The sequence below is a fragment of the Mus caroli genome, chromosome 13 (genome assembly GCF_900094665.2).
Source record: "Mus caroli chromosome 13, CAROLI_EIJ_v1.1, whole genome shotgun sequence".
Lineage (NCBI taxonomy): Eukaryota > Metazoa > Chordata > Mammalia > Rodentia > Muridae > Mus > Mus caroli.
Genome location: NC_034582.1, coordinates 64,540,943 through 64,558,065, shown reverse-complemented (window position 1 = coordinate 64,558,065; position 17,123 = coordinate 64,540,943). Strand labels below are relative to the sequence as shown.

At 47.6% G+C, this 17,123-nt stretch overlaps 1 protein-coding gene across 1 annotated transcript; it reads right to left on the bottom strand.

Annotated features, from left to right (window-relative positions):
• Nucleotides 1-3,360: 3,360 nt before the first annotated feature.
• On the bottom strand, nt 3,361-16,698 carry Med10 (mediator complex subunit 10). The gene is made up of 6 exons (XM_021180411.1): nt 16,453-16,698; nt 10,637-10,751; nt 9,406-9,662; nt 7,747-7,830; nt 5,612-5,714; nt 3,361-3,844 (listed from the first exon to the last, which is right to left on the bottom strand). Exons 3-6 carry the CDS (start codon nt 9,615-9,617, stop codon nt 3,746-3,748), a joined length of 498 nt encoding a protein of 165 aa, XP_021036070.1. The 5' UTR covers nt 9,618-9,662; nt 10,637-10,751; nt 16,453-16,698; the 3' UTR covers nt 3,361-3,745.
• Between the last annotated feature and the right edge of the window lie 425 nt (nt 16,699-17,123).

Genomic DNA, 17,123 nt, shown 5'->3' with positions numbered 1-17,123 from the left:
CTTGAGGATACCTTGCTGTGCCTCCGTTGGCAGGGGGTGGGATGGGGGAGCTCTTTATTTTGCTGATCTGGGAAACTCCAGCAGGCAGCAAGCAGGCAAGATTCCAGGGAACAGTGGAGACAACCTGGAGGAGTGAGTGGAGGATGGCATGGGAAACCCAGCCCTCCCAGCTAGCCACACAAACATGGACACATCAGGCCATGTGGGCTTATGTCCTGTTACTTCCAGTCTCTTTTAAAATAAAAATATCCTTTCTATACACATGGACCAGAAACTAATCCTGTGACGAAATCGCCATTCCATTTAGTCTGTCCATGAGCTGAAATACACACACATGCAAGAACTCTGCCCTTGCAGAACGAGTTCTGCCTGTGTGGGGACAGAGCTATGCAGACAGCATGGCTTATGAAAATAGCTGCCAGTCAGCCCTTGGATCCCACCAGCCCTTCCCACGTGCCAACATGTTTAAAATGACATACATATGTGCATCTCATCTGTGTTTACCATGCATGTAACAAAAAGATATAACCCATTACCTATGCCTTTTGAAATTGTTCTCAAACCAATATGGCAGAGCTGCCTATCAAGCCTAATCCGTGTTTATTATAAAAGAGACTTGACATTCGTTCACACAGAACAGGAAGGGGGAGGGCTACTATCCAAGGAGGGAGCTCAGCCCTTCACAGGCAGATATTTCCAAAGGTTCAGTGTGAGCATCTCGGTTTGGCTAGTGTGGTGGCCAACGTGCACCTGTGTGCCCCTCCCCAATGGGTTCCCCAGGTGCATTCTGCCCAGCTGGCCCAAACCAAGCTGGCTGCCCTTCACTCGTGGCCTCATTATCCCGATGCAGCCTGTCCCGCCCCCAGCAAATCAGCAGTACTGAGGAGTTTTACTTGGTACATGTGCAGCAAGACCATCTGCAAGGATTCCTGCTTTCTCAGGCTGTGGCTTTCACCGCCTCCCACACTTTCTTTCCTCCTATGAAAGGCAAATTAAATGTTCTCTATACAGACTTGCCTTCAGTGTGCTCTCTGTCCTCAGCCACCCCTCTCAACCCCTGAGCTACCTGCTCTGAGTAGAACAGGACAGATACTGGCAAGAACAGGCTGACTCCTCAGATCCGGGAAAGAGTACAGGCTAAGGCAGCACCAGAATGAGACTGGACACAAGCCACCAATGCCAGGCACTGCACAGCCAGACAGGCCAGAAGGGCAATGTGGCAGACCAGGTGGTGGCCCCTCAGAAGTATGTCCCCCTGACAATCAAGTACTTTTGCAGACATCGTGAAACTCTGTGGACTGGATCATACTTTGTGTGCAATGACAACATCCTTAGGGACTAAGGGAAGGCCATGTGGTGAAGAGGGAGCTTTGCTGTGAAGCTCAGCTCAGGCACGTCTGCAGCTGTGACCTACAGAAAAGACAAGAGGGGCTCCAGAGGGAGGAGGCCGTGCCACACCCTGATTAGGGAGGTCTGGCCTCCAAAGCGGTGGCAGGATCAGTGTGATCCGCACCAGGCTCATGTCACGGTAACCCCAGGATACTCAAGGCAGGAAGCGAAACTTCACTTTTCCCTCCTAGGAGCCTTAGGTAATCTTGATCTATCCTTTGACCTCAGGTGAAACAGCACAAAAAAAAAAAAAAAAAAAAAAAAAAAAGACCAAATCTATCACAATTTGATCTTTTCTAATCTGTTCATTTACTTTCACTATCTCCTCAACAAAGTGTGTTTTTGGATGTGCCTGACCTCACACCTGCACAGGTCATTTCCTACTGTGGCTGTCACTGCCACACCAACAGGACTCTGTCACCCACAGCTCTGGAGGTTGGAAGTTTTTAAATCTGGGTGCCACTAAAGCTCTACTTCTGGAGTCTTTAGGGGGAAATTCTCTCCTTTTTTAGCTTCTAGAAGGTACACGCCAAGATTCCTTATCTTACAGCTGCTTCTTCAAGCCCAGAAGCACAGCATCTTTATCCATCCCTTCATTTATCTCAGCTCTCTCTCCCTCTTGTACAGACCACTGTGGCTGCACTGGGCACCTCTGGAAATCTAGGCAAGACCTTATTGTGTGCCAGGCAAGGCAGCCTTTTTACAGCTGAGAAAATGAGGACACAGACATCCTTATGACCCCAGGGCACAGCTAAATAAACTACTAGATAATATGATAGTCCCCACTGTCATCAAGGAAACCCGCCGGCAGGGAATGGGGAGCTACCATGACAGTACAGTTAGAGAAGCAAGTGGAGAATGAAGACACTGCTCCACGGTGTTTTGAGGCCTGACTAGGCACTGTGACTGCAACAGGCTAGCCGGCTTAAAGTCTGGGGTAAGCTAATGCTAGTGTCTTTACACTGGGGCCTGGTGTGAGTGCAGAGGTAATGACGTGTGTGCAGGCACCTGAGGAAGTCACGTGGAAAGGAAAAGGAAGTTGGTCAAAACAAAGCTAGGATGAGCTTAGAAGGATGTATAGATTACAGAGTGAACCTGGGACCTTGGCCCAAGATGGAACCGTGAGAAGAGCCTGTCCACACAAAGGCAGTGACCACCAACCTGGGAAAGCCAGTATTTGAGAACTCCTACACCTCAGCTTGCAGGGGACCAGAAGTGACCTCCCAACAGTCGGCAAATGACCACCAAGAAGAAGCCCTGACACACGGAATACAAAGCCCCTAGCTAGTGTTCCCAACACATGCATGTTGACTACATGATACCCCTGGTGTCACTCTGTATGGATGCGTATGTGTTTTCTGACCACCACACTCCACCACATAAACCACTGTTGATAGAAATCAGTGTCCTTTCTCTCTCCCTATCCGTGTCCTCTATGGGGTTATCAAGACTCCAGCCCTCATAACTGAGAAAATAGACCATAGCTTTCAAATCCCTCGTCTATGGTGCTTTGCTACCTATCCCTTCCCCTAAGCAGATCCAGAATCGTTAGAAGGAAGCAAATTAGCCAGCAGGCTCCCAGCCCATCTTAAATGGGAAACCAACCTCGTGTGCTCTGCCTGCTGCTCTCCCAGCCCACAGACCCACTGAAATGAAGCAGCATGGCCCATCTTCACACACACCAGGTGAGCAGCAGACTCCCATGGTCCATCCTCACACACACCAGGTGAGAAATGCAGCTCTGTAGCAGGTTCCAATACTGAGGAGTCTGTGTCCTTAGTACAAACCTTTAAGAAAGGCCGTGGGAGAGGGAGTTCTCGGCTCTACTTAGCTCTTCTACCCATACACCTGAAGAAAACATTGTTTAATGAATATTGTAACATCTAAGGAAATTAATAGTTGACTGTTCTACAAGAACAAGATATGCTGTTCTACATTCTAAGAATGTTACATTTTAAGAATTACATGAAATGAGCAGTGTAAAACTTTGGACTTTATTATGTCTAGTTGAAACCCATGTAAAGAGTTATGTTCTTATACACAACATCTGAAAATGTAACTATAAAACCGAGTTTTCTCTTATGGATAGTGTAACAGAACAGCATACATAAAAAGGAAATGTCAAGTAGGAGCCCCATCACATTTCACATTTCAGCACGGTTGTCTTCCTGCCTGTTCCCCTAGAGAAAGAAGGGGTCACCAAGGGTCTAAGAGCTGCAGGGACAGCTGGGGCACAGCTCTGCTCCCCCAGCCCAGGTAGGGGTCAGGCCAGTTCACGTGGCTGGAAGGCAGCAGTGGCAGGCACAGCTTCCCACTGGTTCAGTCTGGTTTATTACAAGGGTATGGGGATCTTCACTTAGGACGGTGGGTGATCTTCCCCCCGAATGCTCCGATACTTGGCCATGTCTTCTGGAAACACTTTAGAAAGTTCCTGAATCAGGAGGCTTTTAAATTTCTACAAACAAAAATAGCTGTGTCAAAAAAAAAATCCAAGTTATACACAACACACCCCAACCAAGGAACCCAGAATCCAACTGAGCCACCCAAAGGGATGGAACCAGGTCACTTATCTTCCACAAGTTAACACCCAGAGTCAACTACTCAATGTCTCCAATTAACTTGTTAAAAGGACGTCACCTCTCTGAAAGGGGACTGTATCTTTAAAACAATTCCTTCCTTTTGGCCTAAAAAGGAAACACCCGACTGAGCACCTCCAACCAGGTGCTCCCACTGCAGTGGAGAGGCCTTCTGCAGGCAGCACACACCCCAGAGTCTTAGCGCTCACTGAAGCAATTACTCACCGGAATTACACGGGTCACAAGTGCAAGCATCTCCCAAGCTTTCTCTAGCCCTGGAGAGGCACTATCCACTTTTCCAGCCGCCTATCCCTCACAGTGGTTTATCCAATGGAAAAAAGCCTCTACTCTCAGGGCCACAGAGCCAGTGTCACAAAGATACATGCTATCCCACTGCAACAACTGAAAAACTGTAACTGGTGCCCACTGGGGACATGCAGGCTGCAGAAGTGTGCCTTGAGACTGTCACGGGTCTCAGGTGAGAAACGGCAGCAAGAGCGGCAAGTGCTCAGGGAAGATTAACCACATGGGCACCATCAGTGGGTAACGCACTCCAGCACGGCCCAAGGCAGTGAGTCTGAGATACAGGTAGGACCGGAAGCCCCAGGGGCCAGTCACAATCCAAAGGCTATTTCTGCTGGGCATCCAGGAATTCCTCCGTCCAAGCTGACAGGGGAAATGATGCAGGGGCTCAGGGTTAGCCTGACCAACCCTACTCTGCAGCACATGATCTGACAGAGCCCCTTGCTCACTCCAGCTGCAGGCTCTCTGTGCTGCCTGCACCCAGCAGACACACCCAGCACACGTGGGCCAGGCTGGCATCAGGCAAGTGGTGAGCAGCACAGGTAGATCAAGCAATGCTGGAGTGAGGCTGGCAGGGCAGTGGACAGTGGGTGGAGAGAAAGATACAGACACCCCAACCAGCACCCTGCGCAAGGAACTGAGGAAGGCCAGGCTGAGCTGTCACAGGAAGCAAAGTCGGCTGAGCTGAGGAGGAGGCTCACTGTGCAAGAGGAACATGAATTCCAGGCCGAGGAGAACACAACCCAAAACAGGGCCTGGTGGCTAATGGGGAGCCAGGAAACAAGGACACAGTGCTGTCCCTGTGACCACACACAGTGCACCCATCTCAAGCACCGTCAGTGACCTCAGTGAGAAAACTGTAGTCCACGTCAAGACACAGCTCCCTAGAGCAGCCAAGTCCCCTTGTGCAGTGTCACAGTGTAAAGAACACTGAGGAGGAGCCCAGGGCTCAGACGTGAGAGACTAGGACATACACCGTCCAGAACCCTCCAACTGCAGCACCTTTAGCACCGGAAAGGCCTCCAGTCAGGGTCTACACAGAATCACAACAGGCACACTGATGTCAGCTGTTACCCAAGGGAAGTCAGACAGGAAAGTCACAGTGAAACCACCGCTGGCCGGGGACATTGCCAGATAAACTCAGCCTGTCCTCACTGTCACACTGTCAGTTTGTGTTGTTTTCCACAGGACTATGGCTCAGTGACATCAGTGTAACTATTATACATGCTAGAAAGCCCACAGTGTGGCAGTACTCAGCAGTCCACAGAGTGGGTGCTAAGCCTGTCGGCAGGCTTGCTAGGAGCTCCCTTGTCTGTGCAGACATCACTTCCTGTCTGCCTCACCTTCATTGTGTCGATCTTGCCTTTGACTTGCTCGTTTTTAGCTAGAGCCCTCTCCAGGCATTCTTTGGTGTAGAGCTGGGGATTCCGACCTTGATCAATGTATCTGGAAAGAAGAGCATCATAGTAAACACACGGCTGACTCTCCTAACCTCAGTTTGCTGGAAACTAGGACAAAAAATAAAAATCCAGCAGAAACGCCCTCACAGGACCTGGTCCAGGAGCCGGCTGTGCTTAACACGCTTGAGTTTCTCCAAGCTTCTGTTTCTTCCAGCAGCTCATGACAAGCTACACCCACTCACATCTGTGCAGCCCTCACACTCAAACGCAGTGCATGAGAAGGGTGCAGCACAAATCTATGATGCTACCTTTTGGATTCTCCACATGGTGATAACGAAGCTCGTAGTAATGTTCAATGCAGTGCAAGAGTGCACATCTGAGACAGGCACAGCCGGAATGCACCATGTACTCCAGGCCAGCCTGACTACTAGGGACATGCTGGGTAGACAAGTCAGAAGGGAGGAGCATCGGAGCCACATAAGGACACCAGTGTCCACTGGTGGGAGAGGGTGTTCTCAGTACACTACATTATTAGTGTTTCTCTCCAGTTAGTCCGTAGGACAAAACTATCTCTTGATAGTTTTACACAACACACTTTTACTTTTAGCCAAAATGCCATATCTTCATGTCATAAAACCCACTGCCCACAATATCCAGATTTTTCAAGAATAGACTTCTTAGATATCTCTGTATACTGAGTAAATCTGTCACATTCAGCTATATTAATTGGTCATTATAGAGAAAGGACACCACCTTACCAAGTTCAATTAAAAAAGTAACAAACTGGGCAGTGGTGGCACACCCCCTTAATCCCAGCACTCGGGAGGCAGAGGCAGGCAGATTTGAGTTCGAGGCCAGCCTGGTCTACAGAGTGAGTTCCAGGACAGCCAGGGCTACACAGAGAAACCCTGTCTTGAAAAACCAAAAATAAATAAAAAATAAATAACAAACCCAGAGAAGAAAAACATATAAATCACTTCAGGTTAATATCCATTCAACTAGACTGTATAACAAGTAGCAAAAATAACAATTTGTAGGACTTCCATTTCATTTTGATATTTTTGTAATAATGTAATGAAAGCAGCAACTGGTTACTTCTAAGTAAGTACAATCCAAGCAACACCAGAGCACGAAAAGCTTATCATTCGTGTGTGTTAAGTTAACGGGAGGCTCCTCAACACAAGGGGAGGCTGTGGTGTTTAAGGCTCAAAAGTTGACTGTGACCTCTGTGGCTGCACAAAGCAAAACACTAGGCTGAACTGCTAAGAGCTTACATTACCCTTGCTCTGGAAAGTCCACGTGCTCTCCAAGTATGCAAGAGCAAGGTTGTGGGAGCATGGAGATTTCTCCCACACTGCGTTCACAACCTGTTTGGGAACAAGCTAAAGGCACCAGCTCCTTGGATTTTGCAGAACACTTTCCTCTGTGTTCTGTGACAGACTCTTTGGTAGAAAAATGCCTCCCCACAGCCACCTGGACTGAGATCTTCCTCCCAACACAAGACAGACCACCTCCCAGGCTCAGCTTAACACGGGAAGCTTCTCAAAGATCAGACTACGTTATTTTTCCACGTTTGTGTGTGTCTATATCTATATTTATATCTATAGATAGACAGGCAGACAGACAGACAATACACTTCACACACAACTCTTGTTTTGTTTTTCAAGACGGTTTCTCTGTCTAGCCTGGGCTGTCCTGGAACTCTCTATAGGCCAGACTGGTCTCCAAGTCAGAGATCCATCTGCCTCTGCCTCCCAAGTGCTGAGAACAAAGGCTTATGCCATCACACCCAGGTATAGCTCTTAAGGAATTATGAGGTTTTCCTGTGGCCTGAAGGCCTTTCTCCACTGAACTCGGAAGCGTGTTTTTATATATTTGACAAGCTTTTAATTTCACATTTTCATGTGACACTATTCTCAACAACACAACACTAGAGAGAGTTATCCTTTTTTAACCCCATTAGCCTACTACAACCCTAGAGGACTGGTGGTCCTGCCTAGGGCACCTGGGCCTCACCTCCCTCCCTCTCACTGGTACTCACAGCTAACCAGGAATCAGAGTGACCCAGTGATACTTACTCAAAAACCTCCAGAGGCACCGTGATATCGTGCAGCTGCTGTCTGCATTTATCTATGTCCTGTAAGCCCGTAACAATAAAGTTTCTGGGAAAAAGGGAGAGTGGGATATATGGTTAGTTCAGAGGACAGCACAGCACACCCCTACATGGCACTGGCCACTGTGCTTTAATTCCTGAGGATTAAAACGGCCAAGGTCAGGGACACCGGGGCAGATAACTGAAGTGGCAGCTGCGTATGAGATAACCACAGGAACTGGATAAGAGAACAAGGCCGGTCACAGCAGGCTCTGGTCTAGGCAATGCGCCAGCTTGTTTCCATCCCACAAAGCCCTCCTTGAGGGGCGATACCACAACTCTGTACCTTAGTAAACATCCCAACTGAGACACATCCCTGTACCCAGCTTTAAGAGACTGAACTATGGGTAAAGATGGTTTCTTGGGCAGTCTCTCATTCCAGAAAAGGGTCTTCCCTGGGTGGTAGGGAACACAAGAGAGGAGGCTTCCAGGTCCAGACACTAGATAGAGGCAGGCCTTGCCTTTCTGCTGGACTGGCCATGTCTCAGCTAGGGCTGTGCTGGCTTCCTTCTCCCAGATGAACCCTGACTACCTGTCTGCTCTGCCTGTACCTTCATGGTACCTTCCTAACCCAGGAGCACCAGCACCAAGGCAGCTCAGCGGCTGAGATCAGAGGGAAGTCGGGAGACTGGTGCTAGCTACCCTAACAGGCTTCTTCCTCCCTAATGCTGCACACACCTGAACCCTTAATTGCCGCGGGATTCTGGGGACACCTTTGGACTTACAAAATATGCTCAGATACTTAATAATTTTTCCCTTCTAAACTCAGAAAGGAGGTGAAGACAGAGCAGAGCTTTCTGGAGTGCATGTCACTGAATGGGGTTTCAGGGTAGACAGCGTGGAGAAGTGGGCTCCAGCTTAAGTGCTGTACCCACGGTCTGCAAGGAAAAAGCCCATCCCTAGTGGGTTGAACCTCGGCTCCCTCCAGAACCACTCCAGATCCCTGGAAAGAGTCCCACATATAAGCAGTGAGGCCTTCTCCTGTGTTGTTTCCCTGTAGGCCATTTCAAGGCCTGCACAAGATACTGTCAAGAAATCAACCCTCTGTGGTGGCCTTCTTCCACAGCGAGGCCTATGCAGCAGGTGGCTCAGGGCCCTGAGGTGTGAAGTCAACCTCCCCAGTGCGGTGGGGTGGGGTGGAGTGGAGTGTCCATGGTGCCTACCTCCCCTTACGGCATCAGGGTAGTCCCAGACCGTCCTGTAGGGTCAGAGTGGTGCCAGCCTCCCCTGTGGGGTCAGGAGGGATCCTCGTCCCCTGTGGGGTTAGGGTGGAACCGGCCTTCCACGTCGGGCCAGGATGGACCCTAGCTAGAGCTACCTCTATCCCAGTGGGGTCATGACTGTGCGGTGAGGTCAGACCCTCCTCCCCAGTGGAGTCAGGGTGGAACCGGCCTCCAGTGGGGTCAGGATGGAGCCCGTCCGACCCGGTCAGGACGGAACTCATCTCCCCTGTGAGGTCCGGTCAGGATAGAGCCGGCCTCCCCTCGGGATCCCGGGATGAACGTTAGAGCCCCAGTGGGGTCCCCAAGGCCAGCGGGCAGGGGCTTCGCACAGACGCGCCGAGCCCCGCCGGGCCGTCACTCACAGCTTCTGGCTCAGCCCCGCCTGGCTGCTGGGCTGGAAGTCGCTGACGATGATGCCGAGCTGCCGAATGTTCTCCACGAACTTCTCCAGGTGCTCCTCCAGATGGTCAAACTTCTCCGCCATCGCCGGCTCCGCCCGCCTCTTAGCAGCCTCAGCTCCCAGCGACTCCGGGTCCACAGGGCTCGCCCGCTTCCGGCTTCCGGAAGCCCACATCCGTTTCCTCGGGGGCGGGGCCTCCTCGGGGGCGGGGCCCTGACGCTGTGGGCGGGGCAAGGGACGGGGGTAAGCCTTTGAAGGGAATACCCACTTGGAAGCTTCTAAAGTGTGTGTGTGGGAAATGTTAACCTGGAAAACACAGCAAAGGCATGTGTAAAGGGGCAAAAATGAAAACTCTTAGCTGGTACCTAGCTTTTCTCAGTAAAGAAAAACCAAGTCTCATCAGGGAAGTAAAGAAAGCTAGATTGAAGGACAATAATTTAGATACAGTGGACCTTTTATGTTCATAATCTGGAAAGCTTGCGAGATGTAAGCAATTTTCTTTAAAAGATAAATATCTGGGCCCAGTGAAATGGTTCAGTGGGTGAAGACGCTTGCTGCTAACCCCGACAACCTGAGATTGGTCTCCAGGATCCTACATGGCACGAGGAGAGAACAGAATTCTATAAGCTGCCCTCTGACCTCCAGACAGGTACTGTGCCACAGGTATGCCCACACACAGCATACACAGACACACAATACATAATAAGGAAATGTATTTAAGTGGGAAAGTCAAAATAGAGCCATGCTTTTTAAAACTGGCCAGGAGACAACAATCACTTTCAAAAAAGAAAGAAGGAAAGAGAGAAGGAAGGGAGGGAGGGAGGGAGGGAGGAAGGAGGGAAGGAAATACCTAAGCCCTAGGTACTTTTCAACTCACTTTTTAAATTAATCAAATATTAAAGAACAAATTATTTCAAACTTCTGCAGACACTTTTAAGTGCTAGAAAAGGAACATTTCACAATTCAATTAAAAAGTGTGGTGACTTTGATATGAAAACCAGTCCTAAAGGACAAAAAGAAGAAATATAAGTAAGTCTTTCAACCTTCAGGAAAGGAGACAAGGGGACAAGTGAGAGAGACAAATAGGGAGAATGGGGGTGCCAAGGGATGTATACGGGTTCTCTGTGTTAGACTAACAGAACTTAGAGAGAGAGAGAGAGAGAGAGTAATGTGAATTTATTAGAATGACTTACAGGCTGCTGTCCAGCTATTCCAATGGTGGATGGCAGTGAACAGAAAGTCCAAGAATCCAGTAGTTGCTCAGTTCAGTCCATGACGCTGGATGTCTCAGCTGGTCTTCAGTATACACTGGAATCCCAAAGAATCAGACTCTAATGTCAGTGAAGGAATGGATGTGCTAGCAAGGCAAGGGCAAGCAGGCAAAAAACAAAAGCTTCCTTCTTCCATGTCCTTATATAGGCTTCCAGCAGAAGGTGTGGCCCAGATTAAAGTTGCACCTCCCCACCTCAATATCCAGATCAAAGGTGTATGTCTTTTTATCTTAAAGGTTCAGAGCAGAAATGGATCCACCCATTTCAAACCAAGCAAAAACAGACACACCCTCCATTTCTGGATTCCTGTTCATTCCATATGTAGTCAAGATGACCACCAAGAATAGCCATCCCAGCTCTCCAAACGCCCAGAACTGATATGTTGAATGCATGTATATTTAGTTTTATATATGTGGTGTTAGACTGGCTGACAGGGTGTGTCAGGGGTGATATAGCAATGGCTGATTCGTGGTGGAAAGACTGTTGTTGTTCAGTCCGCAGGGCTGCATGTTTCTGCGCCCAATCTGTTGCTGGACTCCTGGGAGATTCCTGGAGAGCTATCAGGGTATGGTCTTCATTGGGATCTGAAGGTCATTGGATTTAGTATGGGCTCTGGCAACAGGCGAGATAAACTTGCCGGAGAGAGTGAAGGCAAGCAGGCAAAATTTCTTTCCTCCATATCTTATAAGCTGTTAGTAGGTGTGGCCCAGTGTATTAGTTAGGGTTCTCTAGAGTCACAGAACTTATGGATAGTCTCTATATAGTAAAGGAATTTATTGATGACTTACAGTCTGCAGTCCAACTCCCAACAATGGTCAGTAGTAGCTGTGAATGGAAGTCCAAGGATCTAGCAGTTACTCAGTCCCACACGGCAAGCAGGCAAGGGAGCAAGAGTGAGACTCCCTTCTTCCAATGTCCTTATATTGTCTCCAGCAGAAGGTGTAGCACAGATTNAAGGTGTGTTCCACCACACCTTTAATCACAGATGAAAGGTGTAGCCCAGATTAAACATGTGTTCCTTGAACTCGGAGATTTAATCTTCTGGAATCCATAGCCACTATGCCTCAAGATCTCTATACCAAGATCCAGATCAGAAACTTCTTTTTTTTTTTTGGTTTTTTGAGACAGGGTTTCTCTGTATAGCCCTGGCTGTCCTGGAACTCACTTTGTAGACCAGGCTGGCCTCAAACTCAGAAATCCGCCTGCCTCTGCCTCCGGAGTGCTGGGATTAAAGGCGTGCGCCACCATGCCCTGCTCGGAAACTTCTATCTCCTAGCCTCCAGATAAGGGTCACTGGTGAGCCTTCCAATTCCTTGACAACCAGGAATAGCCACTACACCCAGATTTAGGGTGCTTTCAATAATCTGATTAATATCTCTGGGTATGGTAACATATACCCATGATCCCAATGTGTGGGAGGCAGAGGAAGGCAGATCTCTGAGTTTGAGGCCAAGCAAGCTCAGTCTACATGGAGAGTTTCAGAACATCCAGGACTACACAGTGAAACCTTATCTCAAAAAAGGAAGGGAAAGGGTAAGAGAGATAATCTCTAAGTGGGTGCCCAGCATCTTCGGTTTTAGTTTACTCCAAAGGCAGTCCAATTGACAACCAAGATTAGCCATTCCAAGTTCAGTCCTTGTCAACTTCACACATATCAACTCCATATGTCATGCTTAATTTACAAAAGAAAACAATAACAAGGTCATAATTCCACCTGACACTAGCCTAAGAACAACTGCAAACACATATGTTTTATAACGTGGAACACTGTCCCTTGAAGCATGATGACTCAACTTACATGTGACAATATACATTTACAGCACTTGACTACTGATATCTTTAATCAATGTGATATTACATCACATGATAATGAAATCGAGGGAAATGCAAATATTGGCTTAATATATGTGTATGCATGCCCAAACATGTTCTTAACAAAACAGGACAAAAAACACTCATGTCAGTTATAATCCTTATTTCTGCAACTGGTTGTGTGCCATTGGGCTGGTATGTATAGCTGTCTTCCTCTTCTCACATTGTGTATTTCCTCCACCCTCAGTAAGCACCTCAGCAGGTCTTGACTCTGTCCCTGGAGAAGTGACCCATACCTTCATCTCTGAGAGGTCTGGGCCATTGCCGTCCTGCCTGGAGGGTTTTGCTATAGTTTCCCATTGCCTTTAAGCATCTGACATGGTAACACCAAGAGATGTGCTAAAGGATCTCCTGTCCCCAAGACAGAAACTTTCTCCCCTCCATTGTGGAGAAACAGTCTAGTGCCCCCACCCCTTGGTAAGCTGGATAAACCACCCCTCCTAAGACTCTTTCTTAGCCTGTTGGCTTAAGGACATTGTAATGGATATTTCTGGTTGTCAACTTGCTTACATCTGGAATGAACTACAGTCCAGAAATGGAGGGCACACCTATGATCCGGATCCTGAGCCGTAGTGGCCATGAAAAGCTTAGGCTCTGGCAAGTAGCACACACCTTTAATCCCAGGAGACAGAAGCAAGCAGATTTCTGAGTTCAAGGTCAGCATGGGACAGAGCAAGTTCAAATCAATGCATGGCGGTACACACCTTTAATCTTGATATTCTGCTGGAGGCCTACAGAAGGACACCGGAAGAAGGAAGACTCAACTTTGCTTGCTTGCACTTTCTTGCAGCACATCTGTTGGAAGCTACTTCTTCAGGATTCCAGCTTCTACAGAAAATCAGCTTATACAACTAGCCTCGTGAGACTGAGAAACTACTAGGTTTATGGACTTCCCATTCCTAGCTGCCCATTGTTGGGCTAGTTGGACGGCAGATTGTAAGTCACTACTATAGATTCCTTTAACATATAGAGAGACATTCCATAAGTTCTGTGACTCCAGAGAACCCTGATTAAGGTATCAGAAGCCCACGGTGACCATAGGGGAAGATTGAGCTTCCACTTCAGTGGAATGTTTCTCCTTGCAGGAGCACTCCCCACTGTGGATTCAAAACTTCTAGGTCAGCAGAACTTTAAATCATGGGAAAAGGTGGCAAACTTCTTCCTAGTGGGTCACTAGGGGTGATAATTGCATGAAACCATTCCCATTTCCACCACCTAGATTCCAGGATCTGTAAATCCTGTCCATGGGAGAAACCATACTATATTAATATGTGCTGATTAAAAGCATCATGTTACTGCCTTCTGGAGAACTCTACCCCAGCCCTCCAGGATGCTCCTACCTACTCAGCACTGTAACTATCTTCAAAGGACCATTCTATTTATCAGAGGAGCTGCTTCAGTGTGATGGGGAACATGATAAGACAAGTGGATTCTATGGTGTAAAGTGAATTCCTTTACCAGTAGCAATACTGTGTGGAATACCATGCTAGTAGATTATAAAAGTCCACCTATGCTAGTTTTGACAGAAGCATCCTGTGTAGGAAAGGCAAGTCTGTAACCTAAATCAGTATCTCTCCATTATGGACAAAGCATTGTCTTTTCCATGGAAAAAGTGGTCCAGTGTAGTCAATCTGACACCAAGTTGCTGGCTGTCTTAGTCAGGGTTTCTATTCCTGCACAAACATCATGACCAAGAAGCAAGTTGGGGAGGAAAGGGTTTATTCAGCTTATACTTCCACACTGCTGTTCATCACAAAGGAAGTCAGGACTGGAACTCAAGCAGGTCAGAAAGCAGGAGCTGATGCAGAAGCCATGGAGGGATGTTCTTTACTGGCTTGCTTGCTCTGGCTTGCTCAGCCTGCTCTATTATAGAACCCAAGACTACCAGCCCAGGGATGGTCCCACCCACCCCCTTGATCACTAATTGAGAAAATGCCCCACAGATGGATCTCATGGAGGCACTTCCCCAACTGAAGCTCCTTTCTCTGTGATAATTCCAGCTTGTGTCAAGTTGACACACAAAACCAGCCAGTACACTGGCTGATCACCCTAGTTAATGGTTTCATATCTGGGGCTCAGGGTTGGTCTCTGCTGTTGGCAGACCTGGCATTCAGCAGCATCTGTAGCCAGGACAGCCTTGGTGAGTCAAAGTCTATGTTTTCAAGCCCATGAATGATCCATATCTCTCCTACCTTGGCCACTTTGTTCATGGGGCTACTGGGCAATGACAGGGATAGCTGGGAAAAGCTCCACGGAATGGGCTATCTTTTCTACTTCATTATTGAACTCCTCACCTTTTAGTGAATATTTGCATGGGATACAAAGTATGTTCACATCTTTATCCATTTGGAGAGATCTATCCACATACTTCTTTCCCAGATGTCTTTCTCATCTATTTTTCAATCATGCTCTTTCCAAGGACCAGGCTATCCAGCCAACAGTCTATATATAGACTATATCCATTGTCTATAGCCTCTGAGTCAGTAAAGGACTGCACATCTGGCCATTTCTCCTTACAAACACACTGTCAGATCATTTGTGCTCCCCAAGGTTCTGTCCACCATGAAGATTTCAATTCACTCATTGTCTTTCAAGGTTACCCCAGAAAGAGGCAATTTTGCAGATGTCCACTTCTGGTTGGTACCTGTACATAGTGCAGAACCATCAATAAACCAAGTTCTACTCTTTCTTCCCCAGCCAACTGATTACAAGGCATACAACGTAAGGCTTCAGGTACATGCTCTGGACCAGAAGGAACTGGAGAAACATAAACATTTGGATAACTTCTTTGTGTGACTTGCTTGTGCCCTCAAGATCATGTGTATACCACTTCAATTTGATAAATGCACTAGTTCTGTGCATGCCCAACTTTAAGGCTTGGTGACTCAGATAATGCCCAGCTCATGATGGGCAGCTCAGATCACCTGGCAATTTTATAGGCTACTGGCAAGTGTTCAGTTTCCAGTAAAACCAAGCAGCCTGAGAGCTGTCTCTCAAAGAAAGAATAGTTGTCTGTAGATGATAGTAGAACCTTGCTTCAAAATCCCAAGTAAGTCCTCTGTGTTTCACTACAGGGGTCTGCCAAAGGTTCTAAACAGCATCCCTATCTGCCACTGATATCTCAAGTACCACTGGGTCTTCTGGATCATATGGTCCAAAGGATAGAGCAGCCTGCACAGCAGCCTGGACCTGTTGAAGAACCTTCTACTGTTCCAGGCCCCACACAGAGCTACCAACTTTCCAAATCCCTTGGAATTTGTACTGGAGTAACACACTCGAGAAGGGATGTTCTATCCGCAGAGTTCAAATAAGCACTGTGTGTCTCTCTCAGTCCAGGTGTAATGACTTATCTTTCATGTAAGAAGGATTATCTGCATGCCTGACAACAGTGGACTCCTAGAAATTTCCCTGAGGTAGAAGGCCCTTTAATTTTGGTGCCTTTATTTCCCATCTTCTGGTGTGTATATCCTTTACCAACAAGTCTACAGTGGTTGTTACCTCTTGCCCACTCAGTCCAATCAGCAAGTCATCAATACAGGGGATCAGGGTGATATTTTGTGGAAGAGACAGCTGGTTCTGTCCCCTTTGAGCTGAGTTATGACACAGGGATAGGAGGAGTGAATACACCCTTGAGATACATAGAAAAGATGTACTGCTGGCCTTGCTGGATGAAGGTAAATCTCTAGGTACCAAGAGGGGTGGAGGAGAATATCCTTAGTATGCAATATATCCTCATGACAATTTTAAATGATTATATTTTTTAAAAGTAAGTAGTTGAGAAAATAAACTATGCATAAATCGCTCTGTAGCAAACCTCGCCTAGACTTGGTGGTTTATAACCTCGGTTTTTGGTGTTCATCACACACCTGGGCTTTGTGTGTCACTCACTGCAAGCTCTGCTGCATGTTCATGGCCCGGCTGATGTCACTGCAGGTCACAGGAGTTGCTTTCAAGATGGTTCATTCCAGCGTTGCCACATTAGTAGACATCAGCTGAACCTTGGACTGAAGACTGTAGCTCCCCTGCAGGAGGTGTCCCTGTTGGATTTGGGTCACCCTCACCTCATGGTTTTGGATGCCAGACCATTCTGTTTCAGAGCAGCAGGTAGACGCAGCCCTGCCCACCTATTATGACCTCACTGTGGAAGTTCCACTGTAGCCATGACACAGTCAGAATCCCAGGAAGGGAACATCAACTCAACCGCTCAACAGAATGAATACAAAATCATTTTATTGAGAAAGCAGGGGCTGGGGGAGTCTTCTGAAGTAATTTGTTTTTTAAATACAGCCTGTCATTCACCCCAAGTATCCCTCAGGAGCCATCAGCCCGAATAAAACCTTTCTTCTGTATGTTACTTTGGGCCATGGTGTTTTACCACAGCGAATAGAAAAGTAACTAAGACAGGGTTGTAAAGGGAAATGAAATTAAGGCTGGAAAATACAGTAAATTAAAGGGCACGCTGGGAGAATGGTGCACATGGGAAGCAGTTGCCCTTGCTGACCACAATGCTGTCTGTCAGCTTGCTCAGTGCCTCGGA